The sequence below is a fragment of the Sipha flava genome, unplaced genomic scaffold (assembly GCF_003268045.1).
Source record: "Sipha flava isolate LNK unplaced genomic scaffold, YSA_version1 177_pilon_pilon, whole genome shotgun sequence".
Classification (NCBI taxonomy): domain Eukaryota; kingdom Metazoa; phylum Arthropoda; class Insecta; order Hemiptera; family Aphididae; genus Sipha; species Sipha flava.
In genome coordinates this window covers 451,912-477,072 of record NW_020272091.1, presented here as the reverse complement: position 1 = coordinate 477,072, position 25,161 = coordinate 451,912, and the positions used below count along the sequence as shown (strand labels likewise).

Here is a 25,161-nt window from a genome sequence, read left to right as displayed (position 1 = left end):
ATTCTGGTACTAAAAGTGTAGTAGTGCCCGTTTCCAGTTTAATGAGGTTTTCGTCTAGGTGGGATGAATTAATTATGTATTTGAAACGGGACCAAAGACATTTTCCGTCTTAATGGGGTTTCCAACGGGGCTTACCAAAGTTCCGTCTTAACGAGGTTTTAATCTAGTTACTGTTGACTGTGATTATATTTTATATTTTATAATCTGTTTATGATCAATAATCAATTATCATAATATTTATTTATACTATCCCGGCATGTTTAATGCTTATAATTGTACGATTTTATGCAATATTTATAAAATATTGAAAATATAAATCATGCAAAGATATATATGTATATTATTTAGTAATATAAAATGTCTGTTAAAAGTATTTAAATATAATAAGAATGGCTTTAATAATATTGAATAAACACACACAAACATACAAAAGAAAAACTAGGAAAAAATTTTTCCGTTCTACAATAAATTATTTTTTAATAGTTATTTTTATGTGAGAGGACTATTATTAATTTTGAGACATATAAGTCCCTAAATCATCCCCGATTAAACTCATGGAAAGTTTACAAGTATTTCTGTTGACACATTGAATTCAAAAGGACATTCTTATCAAATTATATAATATAAAATAAACAGTCTTATTGGAATTCAAATCATTCAATCTCACCGAAATGTATGCGATTCAAACTATTTTCAACTATTAGTATAATGTTATTGACATAAATCTATAGTACTGAAAAGCGTATTTATCTAATCATATTGATCACGATCTTTTTGTTCAACTACGTAATAATATGATATTATTAATAATAATAATAATAATAATAAATCACTCAATTGTTTCGCTGTTAAGTGTAATAATAACTAGAGCACACATATTACCAAATATACTTATTGTATAATATTATTACAGATTGTAAATATACTTTTGTTTCATAAAAAAAAAGAAAATAAAACCTGAGCGCACTGGAAAGTATAACAACGTTCCAGTGGACTCTTCAACCAAAATCTAGGCAGCAGCTATAGGTATACGAATCCCACTCAACACACACTCCGGATAGCTTCTAACCGACACGGCACATGTTGGTATATAATTTTACTTTTACAAACGGTTTGACATTCAGGTGCAGCGGACTACGAGCGCACGTTTTAAATTAATTACAAATATAAATTATAAATCCGTATTTGTATCATCTTCTATTGTTTGTTTATATTTTCATTTAATCGAGAGTCGTTTTAACGTGAAATATTTTGAAGTGTTCGTATATTACTTAACCTCGGTCGGTGATATTGGATATATTGTTTAGTGTTTTCGTCGTTTTCGATCCGTCGCAAGAATCTAAATGTCAAAAGGTAATCATTGGTTCACTTAAGTTTTCCCCGATAATGTTTTATTAATATCACATTTCCGCCGTATATATTATTCAATAACTATAATTTTTATTTTGTTTCCTTTATTAATTAGGATAATAATATATTCAAATGGGATGTCAAATGAGGAATGAAACTTTTTCAATTTTTTTCTCGTCTCTTATATTAAATAAATGGCCTCAGAGACAATAACATTAGACCATAATAATACCAAAAATGAAATGCAATTACCGAGGAATAAACATTTTAACGTTTTTCATTGGCCTCACTTATATACCAGGTAAATATTTAGTAAAATATAATATTGATTTACTTAATAATACATATGGAATTTTAGTTTTTACTTGCTTACATAAAACGTAAATGAGCAATCTAGTCTAGTTTGATATAAAATAAAGTTAAAAATAGTTTTCACGAATTTATATGTTACAATTAATGCACTATTAAATAATATTAATATTCTCAATACGTATGCGTATATTTTTTACAATATTTTTTTTTGGTGAGTAAAAATTCAAAAAAAATTAATATATTTTCTAAATAATACGAGTACATTTTCTTACAATGATTATATGTTCTCATGTAAACATTTAAAACTACGTTTAAATAACAATTAAATTACTTTTTATCACAATCAAGTAACTTAATTTTAACCGATAAAAATTATATTGATAAAAAAAGAATTGAATAAATAATTTCAATTAAATAATGAAAAATATAATTTACATAAAAATATAAAGTGAAATAACAATATTTTACTTCAAATAATGTTTATTTCTCACTATATACTGTTTATTATATTTTTTTAACACCAGAAATTAGTTTGATTTTGTCAATTTATAATATTCCTATTACCCTTATATTATTTAGCAGTTTAAATATACTTAGTTTTAATTATTTTCGAGCATAAGACCTTATCTCGGGTAGTTCTAATCAAATTATCTAAGGTTCCACTGAAATGCCAAAATCATGCATATCGATCAAGTTAAATGAATTAAAATAACTTTTTCAAAATTAATTTAATATTGTTATAGTCGTTACTGAATTTGTCTGTGAACGTATTTACTACCTAATAAAAAAAAAATAAATATAAATAAATGTAATATTTATTTGTTGGTATAATATATACTTATTATTTATTGCAATACGTCTAGAAAAATTAAGACATTTCAAATGGCATAATTTATAATATTTTTATGTATGAAAAAATGTATCAACATCAATCATTGTTTTGTTCTCAATGAATATTGATACGACAGTTAATTTTCTCTTTGTTTATCGTTAACAACAATTAACATTTTTTTGTTCCTGACGAAACGATTGTTAGAGGTCTTTGTTGATATATTTTTCACTTGGGAGGATAAAATGGAGTTTAGTACTTGTACCCTCTTCTCTAAGTAGAGAATTATTATATACGCGGACTTCACTCCCAGTAAAGTTGGTCCGGTGGCGAGTAGTGATGAAATACCAGAACGACGGCAAGGGAAAAAGACTACGGTTAACATAATAGTATATTATTTATATTATATTATTATATTATTTCTAGGCCAACTTCCTACCCAAAATGTTATTGTTAAAGGGAAAGATTATTCTTAGACTTTTTAAAATACAATTTTTATCTATTTAATTGTCTTTATCCCTTTACAATTTGTCACCAAATTATGTTCTTTTTATTTTTAAAATTTTTTTCTGTAAATCGAGATCATGCATTTAATATCATTATATACCACCGTCAAGAAAAAACTATTTCAAACAACTGATTTTGTCAAGAATATTTCTTTTTCGATAGTTTTTTATACTATAATATGTTCAAATACATTTTATATGCTTCTTGGGTGATTTTTGATGTATTATTAAATGGTATAGAATTTTTTTTTATTGATTTTATAAATAACCTTTAGCTATTTGATCGATGATGTTAAAAATAAATGTATTAAACTTTTAAGTAAATTATACATATTCATCTATATATATATAATTTATTTATAAACAATTGATAAAATGTAATTTATACACTAATTGTTAATGTTAGATAAAAGAAATTAAAATATAATTAAGAGATATTGTATTAAATTAAAAAACTGTATGAGATTTTTCTCTTATTAGTAATTTAGTTTTTTCAAATTTAAAAATTTAATAATATTCGATATTTTTGTCTTTGTACAAATTGCCCATAACGATTATTTCAAATATTAATAAAAAAATATCAATTATTAAGTTTTTAAGCATTCAAAAGTGATTACATGACACACTTGATTTTAATTTAATTATTAAAAATAGTATATTATATGTAAAAATAAACAATTAATTATAATTAACAGTCGTTAAATGGAAAATATTATGAGTAATAAGTTATTAATTACAATAAAAATGTAGTACAAAAATAATTAAAATCCTATTATTGAAAATGGTGTCATCATTTTATAATTACACTTGGTGAATAAAAAAAAAATATAAATATTTTCCTTCTGAAATGTCTGGAAATTGTGTTACTTAACAGTCAGAATATATTGAATACCTATACATATGTAGTTAACAAAAATCGAACGAATGCATTTAAAAAAATAATATTTTTAGTACATTTGAGAAATATAATTAGTTTCTATTTAACTTATAATCAGTTTTTCATTCTAAATATCTAAATTTTAATTTTAAATTAATGACTTATTGATCATTGGCAATTTACATGAATATAAAATAGTCTAAAAAATATTAAATAAATATGTTTCGTTGTTTAAATGAATTTATCAAAACAACATTTCCGACAACGTGTGTGAAAATATTAATTGTATGAAGCTTATTAAGCCAGTAGTCATGTATTTATCGACAGTAACGTTTATAAAAATGATCGAAGACAAAAAAAAAGTATTAAATTGTAAATTAAAACAATGGGATTTGAATAACATCGATACTACGGACCTGTGAATTGTTTACGTGTTATCGTGAGGTTAGATATGCACTATTGTGTTTTTTAACGTACAACTGTAAGCCGTTGCAAACCAAATCGATATCGTTTAATTGATTGTAACAAGAGTGTAATCGATAAAATGTGCGTGTGTTTAATGTACACGTATATGTTATATACGGTGTTTAAGATCAACCTTAACCCAATACGGCGGCGAACGCCGGACAGACGGTGTAACGAATCCGCATACATGCGCACTGGGACTTCATTTGATTATATCGTACAGCGATTATTCCCGAGCCGTTTTGCATTTACGGTGTGTCGGCAACCACTTCCAGTGTTCGAACCGTATAAAAATTAGTTCCCCGTCGATTATGGTGATAATTATCCACGACATGAGCGTTGGGTATGATTAGGAAAAAACAAACGAAATACAAATAATACGAGCGTAACACGTAACGCGAGCGTACATGGTACACACGTGTGTATCATATATCACTTGCGTTTGCTCGCTAATAACGTGGTTTACCCGGTCGTCGATGGTTGTTTTCACTTTTGCCCACGCGCCGCGCGGTCATTAACTGTTACCATAAACTTGCACGGACGGCTGACGCGGCCGTTTAACGCGGCGAATCGGATAAAGTTTGTTTATGCGCGTGCGAACGGTTGTTATTATTGTCGCGGTGGTGACATTTATCGCGGCACTAAAAAAAACGCGCGGTTCGCTGTTCAATCGATCAACAGTGTACGCGCGAGCGCACCACGTCGAGGGCGTCAAAATTAACCACCGGTTGCGCAACCATCGGCCGCTGTGTTCGATACGACGTGTCCCACCCGTGCGCGCTTACTCGTACCGATAATATTATTTATAACGGAGGTATGCTTATTTTATTGTTGTGTCCGATTTATGATCAAACACGCTTGCATCACATGCGTTTACCTGAGAAACAGATGCAATCCGGTAAAAATCTTACACTCAAAGCGCATTACGCACATTATGAGATAGCCACAGTCAGTCAACCGTGTTACGCTATAATTTCGCCCGTGAAAATTGAGATTATGAAGGTTTTCAATGAACTGTAATAACAATTTACAATTACGAATGTAACACGTTATGGATGAATTTATAGGAGAACTCGACCATATCGAAGAGTCTCTCTAGAGATTCCTTTCTGTGCTTAAGAAACACCAAGAAGAAACAGCAAACAAACGTATGAATCGACCCGATCCGATAGCAAGAATGGCGTATAATAAATCGGAGTTAACTCAATTATTTGTTTTTCAATGTTTGTACAGTTGAACAGCTTGGAATTGTTGTGAATTGATATTTTTTCAAGTTGAGGCACAGAATTTGGATATTGATATCATTTCTTTATTAAGCTCCAAATTCTACTTTTTCAACAATGGGCCTTTTTGGCACAGCATTTTGAGATTGATTTCACTTATTTATTAAAATCAAAATGTTATCTCCCAATCACTTCAATTTGCGCACAGAAAGCCTTTTTTACTTCTCCGAAGTAATTTTTTTGTGGATATATATATATATACATACAAATGTTTTATTCATGTCCGAGTGTATTATCACTATGACGCGTGTCTTGTGTACATTGTATAAAACTAAATTGTTGCGATTTCACATTTTTCCCCCAGCAGCCGTATACAATAATGAGAACCCCCATATTTGATTTATGCAACTTGAAGTAATGGGCGACTGTGATATGTATAACATGTCAAATAGACGTTTATAATGTATTACACCATTCTGCGTACAAAATTTCCTATAACAATAAAATGGGTACTAAAATGTATGAAACTAATAAAAACCCTAAACTATACTAAAAATTAGTATGTTTTTGGAATGTAAAAATAAAATTCTTTATACTTGGAAATTATTAAGTTTTGGTTTGCACTCAATTTATTGTTTAAAAACAACTATTGACAATACTTTTTTTTATTTATTTTATTAACCGACGTACTAAAAAAATTGAAATTAACTATCAAATAGCTTATCATCACAACATAATATACTCGAGTCTAATACCGAAGACTAATTTTTGAAGAAATATTTTACTACGGAGTTTGATGGACGTTATTGATAATAAGTGCTTTAACCGCACGTGAAAAGCGTATATAGCGTGTACCTTTCATTTGTACCCTTCATATTAAGACTCTAAAGAGTAAATTAGTAATAATTGTTGACTATCGTTTAAGTTTCCGCACGTATCGCTTACAGCCTGCAGGTACGTAGTGTAGCTATAACTAAATGCTGTATGTACAAATGACAAACGTAAACATCAAACGACTATTTGATTAAAATAAAAAGAAACCAATATTGTTCCCCTTCTCTGTGCGTGACCGAACCCTAACTGCACGTCCCTGCTGATAAGGTGGCGGTCAAAACATTCTTAAGAACGACGAATAAGAATTATGTGTATAAATAATAAACGACGCGACTAGGTTCTCGGTCAAATGGACACATTTATAAAGACCGGTTTGATTTCACTCTAAAGTCGTGTAAGAAATAAAAATAAAATAAAGTCTGATAATAATAATATATACAAGCCTAAGGGCAGAAACGTTGTTTTCACCTCACACGCGTGCGCTCTTTCCGAATACAGATTCCGCAAACGTTCACTTTTCGTCTTCTCTAATACGACTTATCCTGCTGTTGCACAAAATCGGGTCATATACGAGAAGAGACGTATCGCGCGGCGCGCATATAAAATTGTGTTTTTCTTCATTCCATAGGTTTTTTTCCCTTTTCGAAATAATGTCCATCAATCGATCATTGCCGTTTTTATACACTTGTCGTTTTACGAAGTCGTCGCACGGTATTATGTTTTATAATTAATGCCTTGACCCTCCTTTTATACTAGCAATAACGTGATATTTACGATGGACTATATAGTTTATAATTTTATCTTCTGTCCATCATCCAATACTATACTCATACGGCATCGGTCGGCATCGGTGATGAACCAGTCGAATAGTCCGTTTCAGGATATACGTTCCATCTCTACGGATCAGCAATGATATAGCCACATAAGCATTTTAATACCGTTTATATAGCTTAGTATTTACAATGCGTGTTATTCACTCTGATCGTTATTATCGTATTTAACGACCGATAAACATTCGATCTTCGTTTTAGAAAACCAGAAACTCTGTACAATTTTATTTTATTTCACATGCACGTGCGCGTATACGTACATATAACCGTAAGAAAGATGTTTAGTAAAATATGCCGAAAAAATATTCCGTTTCAGTATCAAGAGTCCAGTACGGCTCGTTCAGTTCAATATTTGTAACATTATTATGATTTCGTGGCTGGACCGAAGTATAATTTCAAGACCGGTTCCGTTATTATTCGACGAAGTCTATGTATCATTATTTGTTGTGCGGTCGATACGCACAATAACTCGAACTCCTTTTGCAAAAACTTCTTCCACTCGAATTGCAGATGATTGTCGAAGGATGTTCTTGTGGTTTTATTTTATATTTTTCTAAATTCCCAGTACTTGGAGTACCTGTATAAATATAACACACTAATCTTAGTTCAAACTAGAAAATTCCTACAGCTCGATTGTTTGTTCCTTTTAGAATCGATTTATTGTGGATACTTTTACCGAGAGTAAGACATATCGTTGACTTTTATTTTTACCAGAAACACATGAGTTTTTGACATCTTATTGCGAGCACTCTGTATGTTTAAGGCGATTTATGCTTCAGCATGTGGTATATAATTATATCGTGGTTTTCAAAAGTTGCGCTCCAGTTATTCATCATACGATTATTGTTCTTTTAATGAGTCATGTGAATACTCTACACTCGGTCAGGTACCTACCATGTTTATAAATAATGATCACTATACCGATGGTTATAATAGCATAATACGAGTTTTCAAAATATGTTTATACCATCTACTCGTATCTGTATAGAAATTTACGTGTACCATTAAATATGTTTATATTTACACATCCTGCAAGTGAACTAGATATATTTATTCCCACCAAATATAGCAATAATTATGTAGTAAAATGTTCGTGGATCATCCTACATTGTAGAACATTTTATAAATAAACACATTATACATATACATATGTAGTAATAATATAATTAACTAGCTGAATTATTCAACTTGATCCGTGAGTCATCAATGCACATTAGCTATAAACAAGAAACTGAAAGATTAGGAAAATATTTCGAATATTAAATAAATATACAATAAGTATTTATGTTATTGATTAGTTCAACCAAAGCACATCAAACGGTTTAATTTATCTTAATTACTTGTGTAGTATATCATGTTAAACTATCTTGTTAGTTTAAACTAAAAATAAAATTATACAAATGTAAAGTTTAATGGATTATAGAAACTGTAAAGTAAAATGGAGTTTATTAGTTTTATCTGTCTTAAAAGAGAAACATTTAAAATAGCTTTCTTTTCCCTCATCTAATAAATTTAAGAAAGCAAATTCAATGAGCTTGGAAAAATTATTTTATACAACTTTGCGAAAAAAAAAGCTAAAAAAATGTTATATTAAAGTGATATATTCATATTTCGATAACAATAGATCTCCAATAAAATGACCAAATTTTTTCTAGTGTTTCGGGTCTCAATTTACCTATGACGTAACTCACTAAAAACGATCGAGTGGTACAAACTTTATCTATAATTTATACAAACAGAATTTAGCTTAACATTAAAAGTAATATAATAAATGATAAAACAAAATCCAAAAGAATACAAAGAATATAGCATATAAGTGAATATGTTTAATTAGTATTGTATACGTAATAAATATTTGAAATAACAACGATATTAATTGCGATGACTCCGGTTTTAAAATAATTCATTTGTTTTACGTTGCTCTGAAATATTAATATAACTAAAAATATACGTTTATTAAAACAAAATAAAATAATATTGTATTTATTTGTTTTCAGTTGCATTGTGTTTACTACAAAATAACGCACTGTTGAGTTTAAATTACTTGAAATGTGTGATGAAAAGAACGGACCAATGTCCAGATATGGATATCAAAATTTTTTTGTACTCCAGGTAAGATGAATTTCACGCTGCATTGAATAATTTTCAAGCTATTGTCTATTTCAAGGAAACGGAATATTATGATACCATGGTGTTTAATGTTAAGGATATCTCGTATTTTAATTAGGTTAAGGGTTTTATTTAAAACGAATTTCATGTACCAAAATAAATGCTTTATTAGATAACTGTTGATTTTGATAAAGAATTAATCAATAAAATCCCTTCAAGTACTAAAAACACTGAAGTTAATAGTTGGTTATGATAATTTTGTAAACATAAATTGTATATTTGTCTTATTTTCATACTTTTTTCTATTAGATTAGTTTTATTCTATCTTTTATAAGAAACAATATATTTCAAACCTTTGGATGAACTGTGTTATTAGTTTTTGTTTTTGTAAAAATAATAATAAAAATAAATTGATAACATAATTGATAATTTAATAAATTGAAACCGTTTCTCTCCCATTTAATATCAGATGTCGCTGGTTAGCTGGAAAGTTTCTCTTTAAATCCTTCTCAAACTCCAACTCTATTATTTTTGACACTTTTTTCTCCTTATTTCTTAATTGGTGCTATGTTCAAAAATCACTTCCTATTCTTTCACTCACTGCTTATTCGTTTTCCTCCCTTCCCGAGTATATTTTCACCTCAAAATTACTCCCTTGCTCTGATCTTTCTTATTCATCTCTTCTATATCAACCCTATGTCAATATACATATAAAACCTTGCTTTCTAGGCCCTTATTCAAATCCGTTAAAATGCCTTCCCTCTTCCACTGTCAATAATTTTTTCTCGATTATATTAATGATAATTTCCCTTTATTCATTTTAGTCTTCACTGATGATTCATTTTCCCCTCTTTCAGCAGGTTATTCGTTTACGAACCCTAATTTATTTATTCGTTATTTCAACAATCATTTGGGGGAATGAAGATAGAAAAATAAGAAGAATTGGGGGATTCTTCTTTTTTTGCCGAATGTTTTGCTATTATTGAAGTTCTTATACTCATCTCTTTCCTACCCCTTAATAGTTTTTTAATTGTCTCTGATTCAATTTCATGTTTGCAGTCGTTAATTAGTTATTCTTTCAGTCTCCATATTTCTCCTCTTATCCTCCGCATAAAGAATATTTTGTTCTCTCTTAACCAAGCTAAGTTTACCATCAAATTTCTTTGGACGCCCAATCATTCGGATACCCGTAGTAATGAAATTGCTGACAGTCTGGCTAAGTCCACTTCTACTATCTCTTTGACTTCTCCTTGTAAGATCCCTTTTTCTGACTTTCTCCCAATCCTGCGTCAACATATTAATTATCTTTGGTCCTCATATTGGAATAATCTTCCTGCTAATTTTGCCTCAAAATATAAAAGTGTTATTCCCAACATATTAAAAAAAACCTGGTTTAATAATCTAAAATTATCCAGATTGTCAATTATACAATATAGCCGTTTATGGGTTGGTCATTATTTACTTCCTTCCCATACCTATAAACTCTCTCTAAACGGTTCTCCTTATTGTACTAAACAACCCGAGGAAGTAATTTGTGATCTCTCCCACATTATTTTTAGTTACCCTTCATTATCCTGTAATCGTTTAGTTCTTTTTAGTTTTTTGAAATATCAAAACATCCAATTAACTCTTCTTTATATTTTTAATTCAAATCTGAAATCATTATATTCCGAATATTATCCTTCATTCTTGAGGCTGGTCTGTCCATTTTATCAGACTCAATTATTGTAAATTAAATGTGCGATATAATATTTTTGTTAAATAATTGTGCATTACGTTGTTATCTCTAATTTCTAATTTGTAAATATTGAAATAAACTGTAAATCTACAAAGTTTCAATAAAAAAAAAAAAAAAAAAAAAATTAAAATAAATTGATCTTACATACCTTTGGTATACATGGTTATGTATTCCCTGCGTATACATTACAAATATGTATAATTTATGAGTCTTACTACAAAGAATTCAACGGTAAACATTTAAAAATCGATAATATAGCGTTTATTTCATTCTTACTTATATCGTATTGTTAAATTTATTATATTGTTGTTATTTTTAATGACGCATTTATTATAATGACGATATATTCAATTACATTATATTGAAATGAACTGCGGAAAATCTGATTCTGTCATTTTTTTCGTATATTGGAATATATGCAATCAATAAACACCACTCAATTGGAGCACATTGTGATCAAAAGTGTAACAAATCAGCCACTTTGATCCAATAAACGAGAGTGATATTGTTAACGTATTATTTTCGCGGGTATATTATTCAAGGTATATCACGCCATTTCTTGAAAATATAACAGGCACTAACTATACCGTTTCCAATTCGGTAGATTTGATATAATATATTATTAAAAATTCAAGACTGCACTTTCCATTTTATTTTTAAAAGTTTACTACTAAATCCTAGATAAATACTTTTGAAGTATTTGCTAAATAAGGAATAACATTTCAAGTTGTTATCTACATTCATATATTTCAAAACGTATTACTTTCGCAGGAAAAATGTGCTTCATTGTTAACTATTCGTCGGAAAACATTAGACCGTTATTACTAACTAGTTGTTATTACTAACAACTAGTGTAATAAAATATTACAAATGAATAACATAATTCAAATAGCAACGTTGGAAAGTTTTGAAAAAATGTTTAAGTTCCAATGTTACTTTTATTGATATGAACCGAAAACATTTTTACAATATAAATGTTATCATTATTAGAAAGTATTGACTGGAAAAATCATTTTCATGTGTACATGTAATTGTCCTCGACTCATAATAAGAATACATGTAACTATATTTATAATACTGATATTGTTTCACTGGTGTAGAACGCTGCAGCTGAATGAGTAACTTATTACTATAATTATACGTCAGATACTTAAATTTCCCTCTTTATGGATTTTATTACAAAGCAAAGTAGATTAATATCATATTTACAATTTTTTAGATGTATATAATTTAAATTAAATAAAATAAACATTTTAAATTGTGTTTATTATAATATTGCTATCCCGGTTTTAATAAGAACTCATATTTATTTCTTACAGCGATGCTAGACGAAAAAAAATAATAGACGTAAGAAACAAAAACTCACTTCGTTATAGCGGTTGGGATCCTAGCAAAAGAAATGTCATTATTATTCACGGTTTCAACGGAACAGAAAGCAAGACCCCGATGACGATCATTAGAAATGGTTAGTGATATAAATACGAACACGATTCTATTGGTATAACTATAGATTTTTTTAATTTTTTTTATTATTATTATTATTATTATTATTATTTTTAACGAAACTTATCCATCGCAATGCACATAGTATGTCTAGTGAAATAATTATAATTGTAAGGTTTTACCACAACGTCCAAACGCCGTAGACAAATCGTGAGCAAACCCGACAATTAAAATATGACTAATTTATATGTTTACGAGTTGTAGTTAATGCATTAATTATTAATTTCTTTTTGATCCATTGTAACCAATGATTTTAAATTTAAAACTGTTGGCATAAACACACAAAAAAAAATTAACGATTATGACTTTACTGATTTCTAACTTTTTATCCTAGAACGTATTGAATTTTGCTAATTTTAAAACATATTATTCATATTTAGTGTACATCAGATATCCTGCGTTAGATATTATATATTTATCAGGCCTGCGTCTTAACTTGAAGTAATTATTTCGTTAAAAACAAAAAAATAAGACGTCTCGGTCTTCTTTATTCGTTTATGTGAATACGAATGTATATATTATAGTTCCGTTTTTCGAAATTAAAACTATAAATAACATATTATTATATACGGGCACTCACTCGTGGTATACCTAGTACATTGAATCGTGACCGACGTAACACGGTTTAAACCACACTGGCCGCTTCCGATTACTGTGTAACTATAACAGCTCGACCACGTTTAACGTGACAAAATGCAAGACTCACTCAAAGTTATTAAACTTGATGAATATCTAACATCATTTATGATATATCCGTAGCGAATAGGGTTGCCATCATCTGCACTGTTTGCTTACACGACTGGTGTAGCGAATAGAGATTTCTAATTTCCATAAAGAGTACAGTGTACGTTTTAAATTCTATTAAAACGGTTTCCACGCGTAAATCTAATTATTGTAGACGATTTCGAGGGGAAATAATAATAATGTGAACTATGTTTATGTTAATGCTTTAATTTTGCGTAGCGTACCTGAAACGAAAAGACTTCAACGTGTTCACGGTGGACTGGGAACAGCTTTCGTTCTTTCCGTGTTATCTGTCGTCGCTGAGCAACACTAGGCTGGTGGCCCAATGCACAGCCCAGTTCTACGCCCATCTCACATATTCCGGGGCTTCGGCACACAACATACACTGTGTCGGCCACAGTCTCGGAGCACACATATGCGGCATGATGAGCAACCATTTGACCCATAGACAGCACAAAATCATAGGTAAGTCAAAATCCTGTTGACGCGCCGGTCACAGTTAATCATTTTTCAACAGCATTGAAAACAGAAAAAAAGAAAAATTTAAACAATAATGGGTATACAACGTCAGAATCTAACAGTAAAGCATTATATTTGTTTCATATATAGACATTTCGATTCATGTGTTACGCATAGTATATAGCTCCTTAAAATTAGGTATTATCAAAATTATATTTTCTAAAGTTTTATTTTTAATGACTAAAAGTTTAAGCACATAAGAAAACTATAACCACCCTAGTAATCAATATTCAGAAGATACAAGGGATCTTGTGGAAACCAAAAGTTGTGGTTTAGGCTCACAATATTACAATTTTATAAATAATTATATTACACCGTAAAAAATGAATTTTTAAATAATGAAAAATAAGTTCATAATTAATTCTGAACAAATTGTTTTTTATGATAAACAGGATACGCAGTATGAATATCGAAAGTATTTGTATTTTCAGATACATTTATCTTCTTCTTCAACTTTTCTCTCCTTCGTATGGTATCTGGCATACTTTCATTATTTTAAATTTTTGCTAAAATAACTTTTGCACTCCATCCGCACTAATGCAGTCTTACTCAATGTGTGTCATTTGTATTTTACTATCACTCCAGCGAAAAAACAAATAGCAACAGTTTTTTACGTATTATTATAATATTTACAATTGATCAATTTCGAGGAGAAAACTAGTCACATTTTGAAATGCCAACAAGATAAAGTTATTTCGGAACCAATAATGTAGGTAATTTTTTTATTTTTATTTTGTGATCTTTATAGTTTTAATACTTACTATCTATACGTTCTAACAATACTTTAATTTTTATTGTTCTTATTCGTCCATGCAGTTATAGAGGGCTGTAATTATAGTACTTACTATATAGGTTGTAAAAAACTAGTTTCTTTATTAGTTGACATTATACAAAATAAAATATGTTATAAAAATGCTTAAAAAAATATTTTCTCCTAAAATGTCATTATATGAGTTTATACACTAAATCTAACATCAATGCCGTAATTTGAGTCTATAAAACATGATTTTGATATGCTACACGTTAGATAGATAAAGATAAACCAACATGAGCTTACATCCTCATAAAAGAAACGATAAAGTTTAATTATAAATTTATAAATTATTTGTATAATTTTTAAACACATTTTATATTATTATTAGATATTTCATGTTTTCATTATTTGAATGACCTAAAAATAAAATACAATTTATTTCTAGTTACCTCAATTTTGATTTGTTGTACTACTATAGTTCCTACCCCTAACCCCCTAACGTTAAGCTTAAAGATTAAGTTATGTATATTGTAAAAACTTAATACAAAATATTGAGCTATAACTATACTATGCATATGATTATACTGTTGAAAGTACGTTTTTTTTATTACTTATACACATAGTCATATTAAATTACTTTTGACGAAGAAATGACACTAAGTATATTAATTTTTATATTTACTTTTGATTGATTTCTTCAAATTGATAAAACCTGTTTTAAACTCATCATCAATGTCTGCACATGTATGTGCATCTTAAATATATTGTTTTTAAAAACAATTAATTTTTTGATTTTCAGTACGTAGAGGGAATTCCCGTTCTTATTTGATTATTACGTAAAATTAAGGCCATATAACTGTTATACTAAGGAAAACCTGTAAAACAACGTAAGCGAATGTTTTAACTGATGATTTCTACATCTCATTTACTACGTGTGCAGTGTAGACTATTAGTTTTCATCTTTGCCATTCCTCTTTTGTAACATCGTAATATTACTATCCCCCCAGGTGATTATAATTCTTAAATTTTTGAATATGCGTCATGGCACAAGGTTAAAGTTTAAACTTGATCTCGAAAATAGTATATGTATGACCCACTATAGAGACATGTGTATGTATGAACTACGAAGATACAACGACATGGATTTCTGGTAAAACCTGTTCTGTTCTGGTAATGGGTCACGTGTGCAGAAGACGTGACCTACTATCTAATATTAAGATTTATATCGCCAATTATTATAATTATTCCGAAAGATATCCATTTTTATTATATTTCCGTTTCTCGTAGACCCATGACTGTGAATTCGGCATTAGGTTTTGAGTGTCATGACATATTTCTAAAAACTTTCCAGTTTTCTGCGAACGGTTATTACCATTATCATTATCATTAGCTCATACATAATAATGTATAGTTGTTTTTTGTTTAGTTTTTTTTTTTTTTTAAGTTTGTCTCACCAGACGCCACATTATGAAGTATGTCATTTATTTATATTTTTATTTTAGAAAACCCGGGTATATGCGATGTTCAAAATCAACTATGTAGGCATATTATGTTCCTTTAGTACCCAGTGGTCAATATTGGTGTAATAATATCAACACAACATATATCGTTTACATTCACTTGCCTACATATTTGATAATTTTATATGAAAGATTTTATTAGAAAATGTATAGATAAATAAAAAAATTAAAATTAATATGTCTAGAACATCAGTAATTCTTCTTGTCAAGTTCGATTTTATAATACCAATAACAATAATATTAATAACATAGTTAAATTAAAAAAATATAAATAAAACTAAAATAAACAAATATAAAAATAAAAAATACAAGCAAATATTTAAATCATAAAATTAATTTACTAATAAATATAATTTGATACATCTAATATAAATTGCATATTTGGCAACATTATATATGTTGTACTACAACTAGTGATATATATGTATGTCATAACCACCTCTATAGCATGACAAAAGGTATTCATCGGTCTGTCGTTCTCTGCATTTGCAAGTTTCGTCTTCTTCACTAAAACCTTATTTTTCCATGTTAGATTTAGTCCATGCCACTCTGGATATTAAACTATTAAAGGTTTTCCACGGAGGCCATGGTAAATTCCATCCCAACAGAAATTGTTGTGTGTAGGCTAAATCGATTCTTCTGGTTGTAGCTCATTTTAACACCTTTGTAACCTTTCTTTTTATACAGGTTCGTGCAGTTCTTTTGCTATGTGTATGAAGTTTCTTTGGGACTAAAGTCTTATACTTGTGATTTCATGTTCGAAAATCGGTTGTCTTTCTTCCTTTATTTGTTTGGTTTTTTTTTTCTATGTCGGTGGTGACGTGTCTTCTAATTTCAGTTGGAGCTATGCCTGCTGTAAAATATAAAGATAAATTGTACGTAGGCGTTAACCTAAGACATCCCGTAACTATTTTCTGCAAGTATCTTTCCACGCTAAGGATACATGTTTGGTATATTTAGACTGGCTCTACACATCAGTGATGAATATAGTGTAGGGAGGACTTGAGGTATCAACTTTGGTCCTTTGTCCCGAACATAATTTAAGGGTTTTTTTTCAAGTTTATTGAAACATTATTAATTAATAAAACTAAGAATAAGTTTAGTTTCTTTTAAGTCTGCATTAAAACTTGATTGTAAATTTAGTTCGGTTAAGGGAGATACAAAATGTATGTAACTAGAATTTAGATCAAGATGTAAATCGAAAAATAGTTGAAGTTTGAATAATATTCAGTTGATCTTAAATATTCTGGATTGGATACTGCAATTATACGTACACAAAAACTATTTTAATCAGTAAAAATTAATTTAACTCACGAAACTCTGATACCTAAGTTGTAAAAATATAACTGTATATTGTTTTTTTTAATGAACGCTGTTGCAAAAGTAATTAAAAAAAAAATGCAGTAAAAATATTTCATATAAACAATATTAGATTAAATTAGTATAGATTTCACCTGAAATACGATTATACTAAATCACTATACCTATACATTTATTATAAGACGATTCTTAATCGATACTTGCGTGCTACTCTCGGGGAGATAACGTGTCAATCAATATTAATTACCAAGGCTCGGAACTTTATGCTCTATAAAAAACTAAAATGTGCGTTAAAAAACATCAAAATATGCGGTATAATATGCAGTAAAAAATTGGAAAATAATTGCTTAAAAACTAATAAACTGACTACTGACTAGTGTGCCAGGGGCCTATTTATGGGGGGCCGAAGGGGCCCGGGCCCCCTCCGAAATGAGAAACACCATTGTTAAAGATTGTTATTTTTAATATGGATATGTTTTAATGCTGGGGTTTCCGAAAATTTGTCGCAACACTGAGAATGTTGCTTATGCGATAATTTAAAATTTTATTTTTATCAAATATGTTTATTCTTTTAAGAAAATATGTGGAGAATTTTGAGTGACCCTAATAAAAAATTTGTTTATTACAATGTAATTTTTATACTTTTAAAAAATAATAAATCATTAAAAAAATTGAGTTTCTTATTTCTCTGATGGTGTAAAGACAATCGAGAAGTCTTATAGTGTTAAAGTAATGTTTTTTGTAATAGTGTGCTTCCTCCTTCCCTTCCACCCAAAAATCAAATATATGATCGGTTCCCTCCGAAATGAAAACCTATATACGCCACTGTAGTGTATACAATAAAGTCGCTTGCATGCAGATGTATGCAATATTATAACGAACAGAAATAATATTGTGTATAAGCTGATAACCTGATGGTTACACATAATTGTTTACGAATTACCTATGGTTATACAATTTGTTTGTGATGTTACAAAACATTAATACAGTGGTAAATTTGTATAAAAATAAATACGGGTCGGCGGTGGTCACTATTACGAGTTCTCGGTACTATAAAGATTATAATATTATTGTTAAGTGCCTTGGGAGCCCGGAGTAATATATATAATAGCCATTAATGAATTCATTTATTTTGTCAAACGTTATAAAACTTAGAATTTTGGTGTTCTGTATCTAATATTTTATTATTAAACTATAAATTATTTTAAAAAATGTTGTTAAATCCATGAAATATGCATATAAATGTTCTTAAACCCAAAATATGTGAATTGGTACAAAAAGTAATAAAATAAGCAAAATTATGCAACAACAATTTTTATGTCTAAAATATACATACTATGAATCAAATTTGTATCGAATCAGAATTTTAATATGCACTTTCTAGACAAATATGCAAATGCCTATAGTTTCGAGCCTTGTTAATTACTAGTACAATTTCACACGTCTCCATAACAGATTTTGCAAATTTTACACAAATTTTAACTTTTCTGGTCTTATAATATTCGTTATGATTAAAATTATTCTTGAATGTGTATAAGATCGATCCGATAGAGCTAGGCATAAATGCTATAATTATTAATAATATCGTAAACATAACTATTTTACGCAAAATATATGTTACCGTAATTTACAGTAATCTATATGTGTATCTACTTAATTGATAAACTTTATAAATGGGAAAACATACAGAGACGGACTGGGGGACTGTAGAAATACGTTAGGCAAATTTTTCATAAAATATTTTTACCAATTCCATTCGTACATATTTTTTCTTAACGCTTGACTTTTCTTTAATTATTATGCGACTGTAATGTGACGATCGCTGCAGTGAATGATAATAATATGATACATCAGTCGATAGATATTTTTTCATAGACCGTATTAGGTACATTTTATACAATATATGGTAAAGTTTTTGGGTTAAATTTGAAAAGTCATTAATTGGTAACCCCCTTTAGGCATAGAAAGGGATTGAGTTAAATTACACGAATAAACTCACCCTAAATTGTATTCCTATGGTACCGAACGCAACGAATCCTGAATAAAAAAATGTTTCCTCTCTTAAGAATAATCCAACACACGTATATAATCTTATCATGTAAAAGTTATATCAAAGAAACACTTATTCTAAACACTAAGATTTGTCATGAATTTCAGGTCTCGATCCAGCCAGACCGTTGGTAGACAGGTACGGTTCGGCAGAGTTTCGATTGACCAAAGACGACGCAACAGTGGTGCAGGTGATCCACACGAACGCAGGTTTCCTGGGCGAAGTACCGCAGGTGGGACACGTGGATTTCTGCGTGAATGGCGGCCGCTTGCAACCAAGCTGCGCGAACGAGCCCAGGAATATCCGTAATAAATATTGCTCGTCGCCCGTCTGGCAAAACGATCCATTAGTGCAATTAAGATGTAGGGTCACCATTTACTATACATATTTAAATAATTATACACACATGTGACACAACTTTTATTGTAATTGTTGTTTTCGTGTTATAATTATGCATCACTATAATACCACATGCATATGTAACACATATACATTCGCCTGCAGCATTAAGGTATCCGTATTGTTATGCTATATATACAATACATATGTATATTATATTTATATAAATATATACGTTAAACGATCCGATATTCGGTCAGCAGTCCCAGTTAACCGTTTGTAACTATATGCTAATGGAGATGTAGGTACACTTCAAATTTCAATTATATGTTAAAATACTAAATTATTTTGATTTTTTTAACTAGTGCAATTCACACCAATATAAATACATATTATGTTGGTAATTCATTGAATCTCATCCGTACACAATTAATTCAGTAAAATGTAAAAAATCACAATAAATATTTAAAACAATGATATGTATTAATATATTTTATTATATTATTTCTGAACGTAAAATATTTGTTAGTTATATATTCCATCGATATTAAAAATATATACAAAAACACAAAACACAATTTTTATAACACTTGTCAAGTATAAGAGTATTTATTTAGAATTTACGGAATTCAGAATTTTCTTCACGTCCCAGAATTTTTACAGTTATTGTGTACTCGTATTTGATAGAAATCGAAAAATCAAAACAATTTAGGACCTAAAGAAATCTGAAGCGTATCTACACTTAAGGTCTAACTGTTAATCTCTGATCGTAACATATATTTATATACATATATAAAAAAGGCTAGCTTAATTTACGCGGAGTGGAAACAATAATGTACGTATTGTGTGCAGCGGTGTTGTAGATGATATGAACTGTATAATCGTTCCGGCTTTTTGGTAAGGTACATTATTAGTATATAGTATCTACATTTGGTATATGTATAAAGCAGGGTAGTGTGTTAATTATTTTTTTCACACGAAACATTCATCTTTTCTCAAATAACTCACGTTTTACAAGCGTATTATTACATCTGATTACGAATACAGTTTTCTGAGAAAAAACAAAAAAATGTACATAGCATAATACTATTGAATTTGTTATGAATAAAACGTGCCTTAGGCCTTAGAATTATTCATAATAGGTAGGATGATTTTCCACGTAAGTTTTTCTTGCAGATATTATACGTCGATCCGGACTTATAGTATTTGACCCGTTACATATTTATACATAGAAATTAAAGAATAATATATTAAAATTCTTTCAATTAAAAAGTCATACTATCTATATTTTACATAATTATATTAAATGAAGTATATGGTGAGATAATTTGTTTTTAAATCTGATTATATTGAATTATAATTGAATGTTTCGTGTTGAAAAAAAACTACTTATAAGTTATAATAATATACTACACCCAGTGGCGTGCCCAAGAATTTCCTATGGGGGGGCATGTTATCTGGTGGTGGAGTGAAAATTAAATCTAGGCAAGGGAATAATAATACAACCTGTTAAATTTTAATAAGAATAAAGAAATAGTTTTCTTGTTACACTCAAGACGCCACTTTTCTGACTTTTTTTTATCATTATCCTAATAATTATAATTTCAACTTAAAAGTACATTTTAATTTGCTACAAATTACTATTTTATTATTTTATTAATTTAATATGAATATATTATACCATCAAATTCTACAAGAGTAGCTAGAGTAGCAAGAGTATAACTACTTATTTAAAGGTACACAATCAAACATTTTATGATTAAATTATTTTATTAATTTTTAATTAAAACGCAAAACAATTGATAAAAAAAAAATATTGAATAACATTAAATTATTCTAGATGAAAACTTCTAACTTTTGCACTCAGTTAAATTAAACCAGGAGTGGGCAACTGGCGGCCCGCCAATTATTTTATTGTTTTACAGAATAACTTTCTGATACGATAAGATTTAATTCTATAAAATAAATTCATTACTTGGGTAAATTACAACTGGTATGGAGATGCTTACACCTGGGCTAACGCACAGTGGGTGGTGGGTTAGTTGATGCGTAAATATTATGGTAATAGAGATTAAGATACTCATGAAATTATTACGTTTTCAAATTTATAGAAGTTCGTTTGATTTTCGAATTTTTTTTTTTATTCTTTACTACAGTCCTTGTTCCGTGAACAACTTTTATCACGTATTATAATCGTATGCACAGCCCACAGTAGGTATACCGATAACAGGTACCTATTGAATATTTCAATGTTATAAGAAATTTCTAAAATCTCTCGTCCCACCTGAATTCGAGTATACATTTTTTATTTTCAATAAAACAATTTGGGTGGTACCTACTAATTTGTGTAAATTAACAAAAATGATTACTATTTTGCGTAAATTTGTATTACTCGTTAACGCAAAAACCTTACACATGTATAAATTATCCTTCTGTATATGTGTAATAAAAATGTGATTTTTATGTGTTTAGTGTTCAATTAAAAAATATAAAAATATTTAAAATTATTTTAATTAATTACAATAAAATTTATGATAAATTATTTAAAAAGCATCTTCTTTAAAGGTTTACCTTTAAAACGGTTACTCATATGTTTCAAGCAGGTATCTACTTAAATTGATTCATTTCAACCATACATTTTTCATAATAAACCCTATTAATATTACCTACTTATTTCTTTTTTTTTTTTTAACTAACTTTTTTCGTGAAAGACGGCGTAAAGAACAATCGAATAATACACTCACAGGACATATACTTTGGTATTATGTAGAACAATTTAAAGAATAAAAAGTGTCACGAAAATTATACGTTTAAGACACATAATATTATAAAAATTATTAAAGATACAACAAGTAAGTACAATCATATAATACTGAAATTATTCGAAAAGGATAAGTCTCTTCCTTTACATTCCATTCTTAACGCGAAGGTTGATTTCAACCCAATAACAGACGTATTTATTATAATTTTCAATGTGATATCAATGCAATATATGCTGGACATTTAAAATCAAATTTAAATAAATCATTTACTTTGAACTATGTAACATATTTTATTTTTAACAGACCATGGTGGTTGATTGCGGTGGGTAAGTATTGCACACTTATGGTACTCATTCGTACATGGACGAAATTTACGGGAACGAATGCCGAAAAAATAACGAGGTTAGGTTATTTGATACTATACCCTTATGTTAAGTCAGTACTTTAGTAGTTATTATTTTCGGTTTAATGTCTGACATTTCGTGGAAGTTTCCCTCCTTCTTGCGTCCACCCCTGACAAACATAATATTATTATAACATTATACACATGTGACACGTGCGTTAACAATATAGGGTCTATTTTTAATGCATAGTACACAATATCTATGCAAAATGTAAATTAAAAATAGGGTTAAATGGTGGCTTTTACTGCATTTTAGTTGTGCTTGCGGAAAAAATATATTTAGTTAAAATGTTAAACGCTTATACTATATATGCATTTTAACATTACAAATCTGTTAACATTGATCGCCCGTCAGCTGGGTATTTTAATAATTATTTTTATTTTGCTCTGTTCTGTCTAGGCCGCGCTCGGTGTAGTCACTTCTTGAGTGCTTGCTTCTACGCGGCTTCCATTTCTGAAAGAGGTAAACGCCACCGAGGCATACCCTGTTCCTCCACCTGTCAACCATTGCCTCCGTTTTATACCAAAGATGTCCGTGTATCCATGGGATTCCACACTCCAGACAAGTAATATAATCTATTTGTACTATGAATAAATGCGGAAATGACTTTATACTGTTGTTTTCCTAGTAAATTATACAATAAAACATTTTAAACTCCTGAATCAGCTATATTCGAGTTATAACGAATAATTATATTTTAGTTTTGTTATGTTTCAGCGCTCGGGGAACGTATTGCATTAAAATGCGAAACAGCAAATCGTGTCCATTCGATTAAACCGTAACACCTCCAACAGGTGTAAAAACATAAACACGCCAAGGTAGACATATTAACATACTGTATAATGTGATATTACATACTGTAATACAGACTTGTAAAGTATTCATGAATACTATTATTTAAATTAATTATTCAGAATACATTTATTGGATACTTTTTATTAATTACAATCATACTTTAATGCTGTACGAGTTATGACATTATTATAACATGTAGGCAATGATGTTTTCATCAATATTGATGATAGGTAGTAATACAATGCCGACAAGTGGCTGAATATGGACATTTTTATTTTGTACAGAAATAGAAATTAAAATTTTTTAAATAAATTGATAACTACCATCATAAATACATAGTTCCTATGCTGTCAATAATTATTTCATATGGTGAATCGTCCTAAGGAAAACTGAATATCTATTACAAAATAAGGCTAAAATTAAAACCAATAAAATTGATTACAATTAATACTTCTCCGCGAAGTTCTTGAGACTTGAAAGTATACGTAGTATACCCGTACATTTTCAAAATTATGTGAGTGTATAGGTACGACATATATGTAATATACCCTATGGTAACACCACTGCGCGTAGGTATGAAATACGAATATTAAGTCAAATAACGTTATTAAATAGAAAAATCTAGTGAGACAATTAAAAAATAATATGTCCCTCTTTATAAAATAATTTTGAAAAAAAAAAGTGTAAGTATTCAAACAAAAAAGGAGTTTTCCCTTTTAAAATGTTATCGACTATACCTATAATTGCACGTAAGTGACGGTTGTTAAATTTGCATTCGAGTATTCTTGTAATAAAATAAATTGGTCCGATATCGATATCGAAATACAGGCTAGTATCAAAAGAAGGAGGGCTAAAGAGCTTGAACTTCCCTTTAGATGTGTTATATATTATTTAAGTATGCAATAGATACTAAATATGTATGTATTTAATTGAAGATTAGTCAAAAGACTAATGAACCAATTAATTTTTCATATTTTATCATTTTAAAAATATTATACCTATTATACATATTTATTTACTAAAATTAAAAATGTTTTTTTTTTATGTGAATACAAATTAGCCCTCCTCCTCCTCCTCATATTGCTAGATCCACCCCTGTTAAAATTCGATATCGTTGTGCATCACTAAAAAATACTATCAACATCGCAATCGTTTCGTTTATAACAATAATCGTGTTTTTGGCGATAGTGCTTCCAGCAAACGGATTGTTAGAATGATGTTTTGCTAAAATATTCACTTACAAATTGTTAAATTGCAAAAAACGGTCTTCATCAAACATCGATAATCGATTGTTTCGAAATAGTTTCTGAAGACTAAACCAAAAAAACACGCTTATCATACAGGTGTTGAATAGAATATATTTTAATAATACCATATG

At 29.1% G+C, this 25,161-nt stretch overlaps 1 protein-coding gene across 1 annotated transcript; it reads left to right on the top strand.

Moving 5' to 3' along the window:
- The first annotated feature begins 1,094 nt into the window (after positions 1-1,094).
- Positions 1,095-24,121, top strand: LOC112680544 (lipase member H-B). Its single transcript, XM_025550665.1, has 8 exons — positions 1,095-1,353; positions 1,466-1,651; positions 9,224-9,338; positions 12,393-12,538; positions 13,540-13,785; positions 19,591-19,788; positions 23,388-23,553; positions 23,706-24,121. The coding sequence occupies exons 2-8, from the start codon at positions 1,588-1,590 to the stop codon at positions 23,761-23,763; spliced, it is 993 nt and encodes a 330-aa protein (XP_025406450.1). The 5' UTR covers positions 1,095-1,353; positions 1,466-1,587; the 3' UTR covers positions 23,764-24,121.
- The last annotated feature ends 1,040 nt before the right edge of the window (positions 24,122-25,161 follow it).

Coding starts and splice junctions, on each gene's coding strand:
- LOC112680544 (XM_025550665.1), top strand. CDS start 1,588: ATGAAATGCAATTACCGAGGAATAAACATTTTAACGTTTTTCATTGGC. Junction 9,339..12,392: donor AAAATTTTTTTGTACTCCAG/GTAAGATGAATT, acceptor TATTTCTTACAG/CGATGCTAGACGAAAAAAAA. Junction 12,539..13,539: donor GATGACGATCATTAGAAATG/GTTAGTGATATA, acceptor AATTTTGCGTAG/CGTACCTGAAACGAAAAGAC.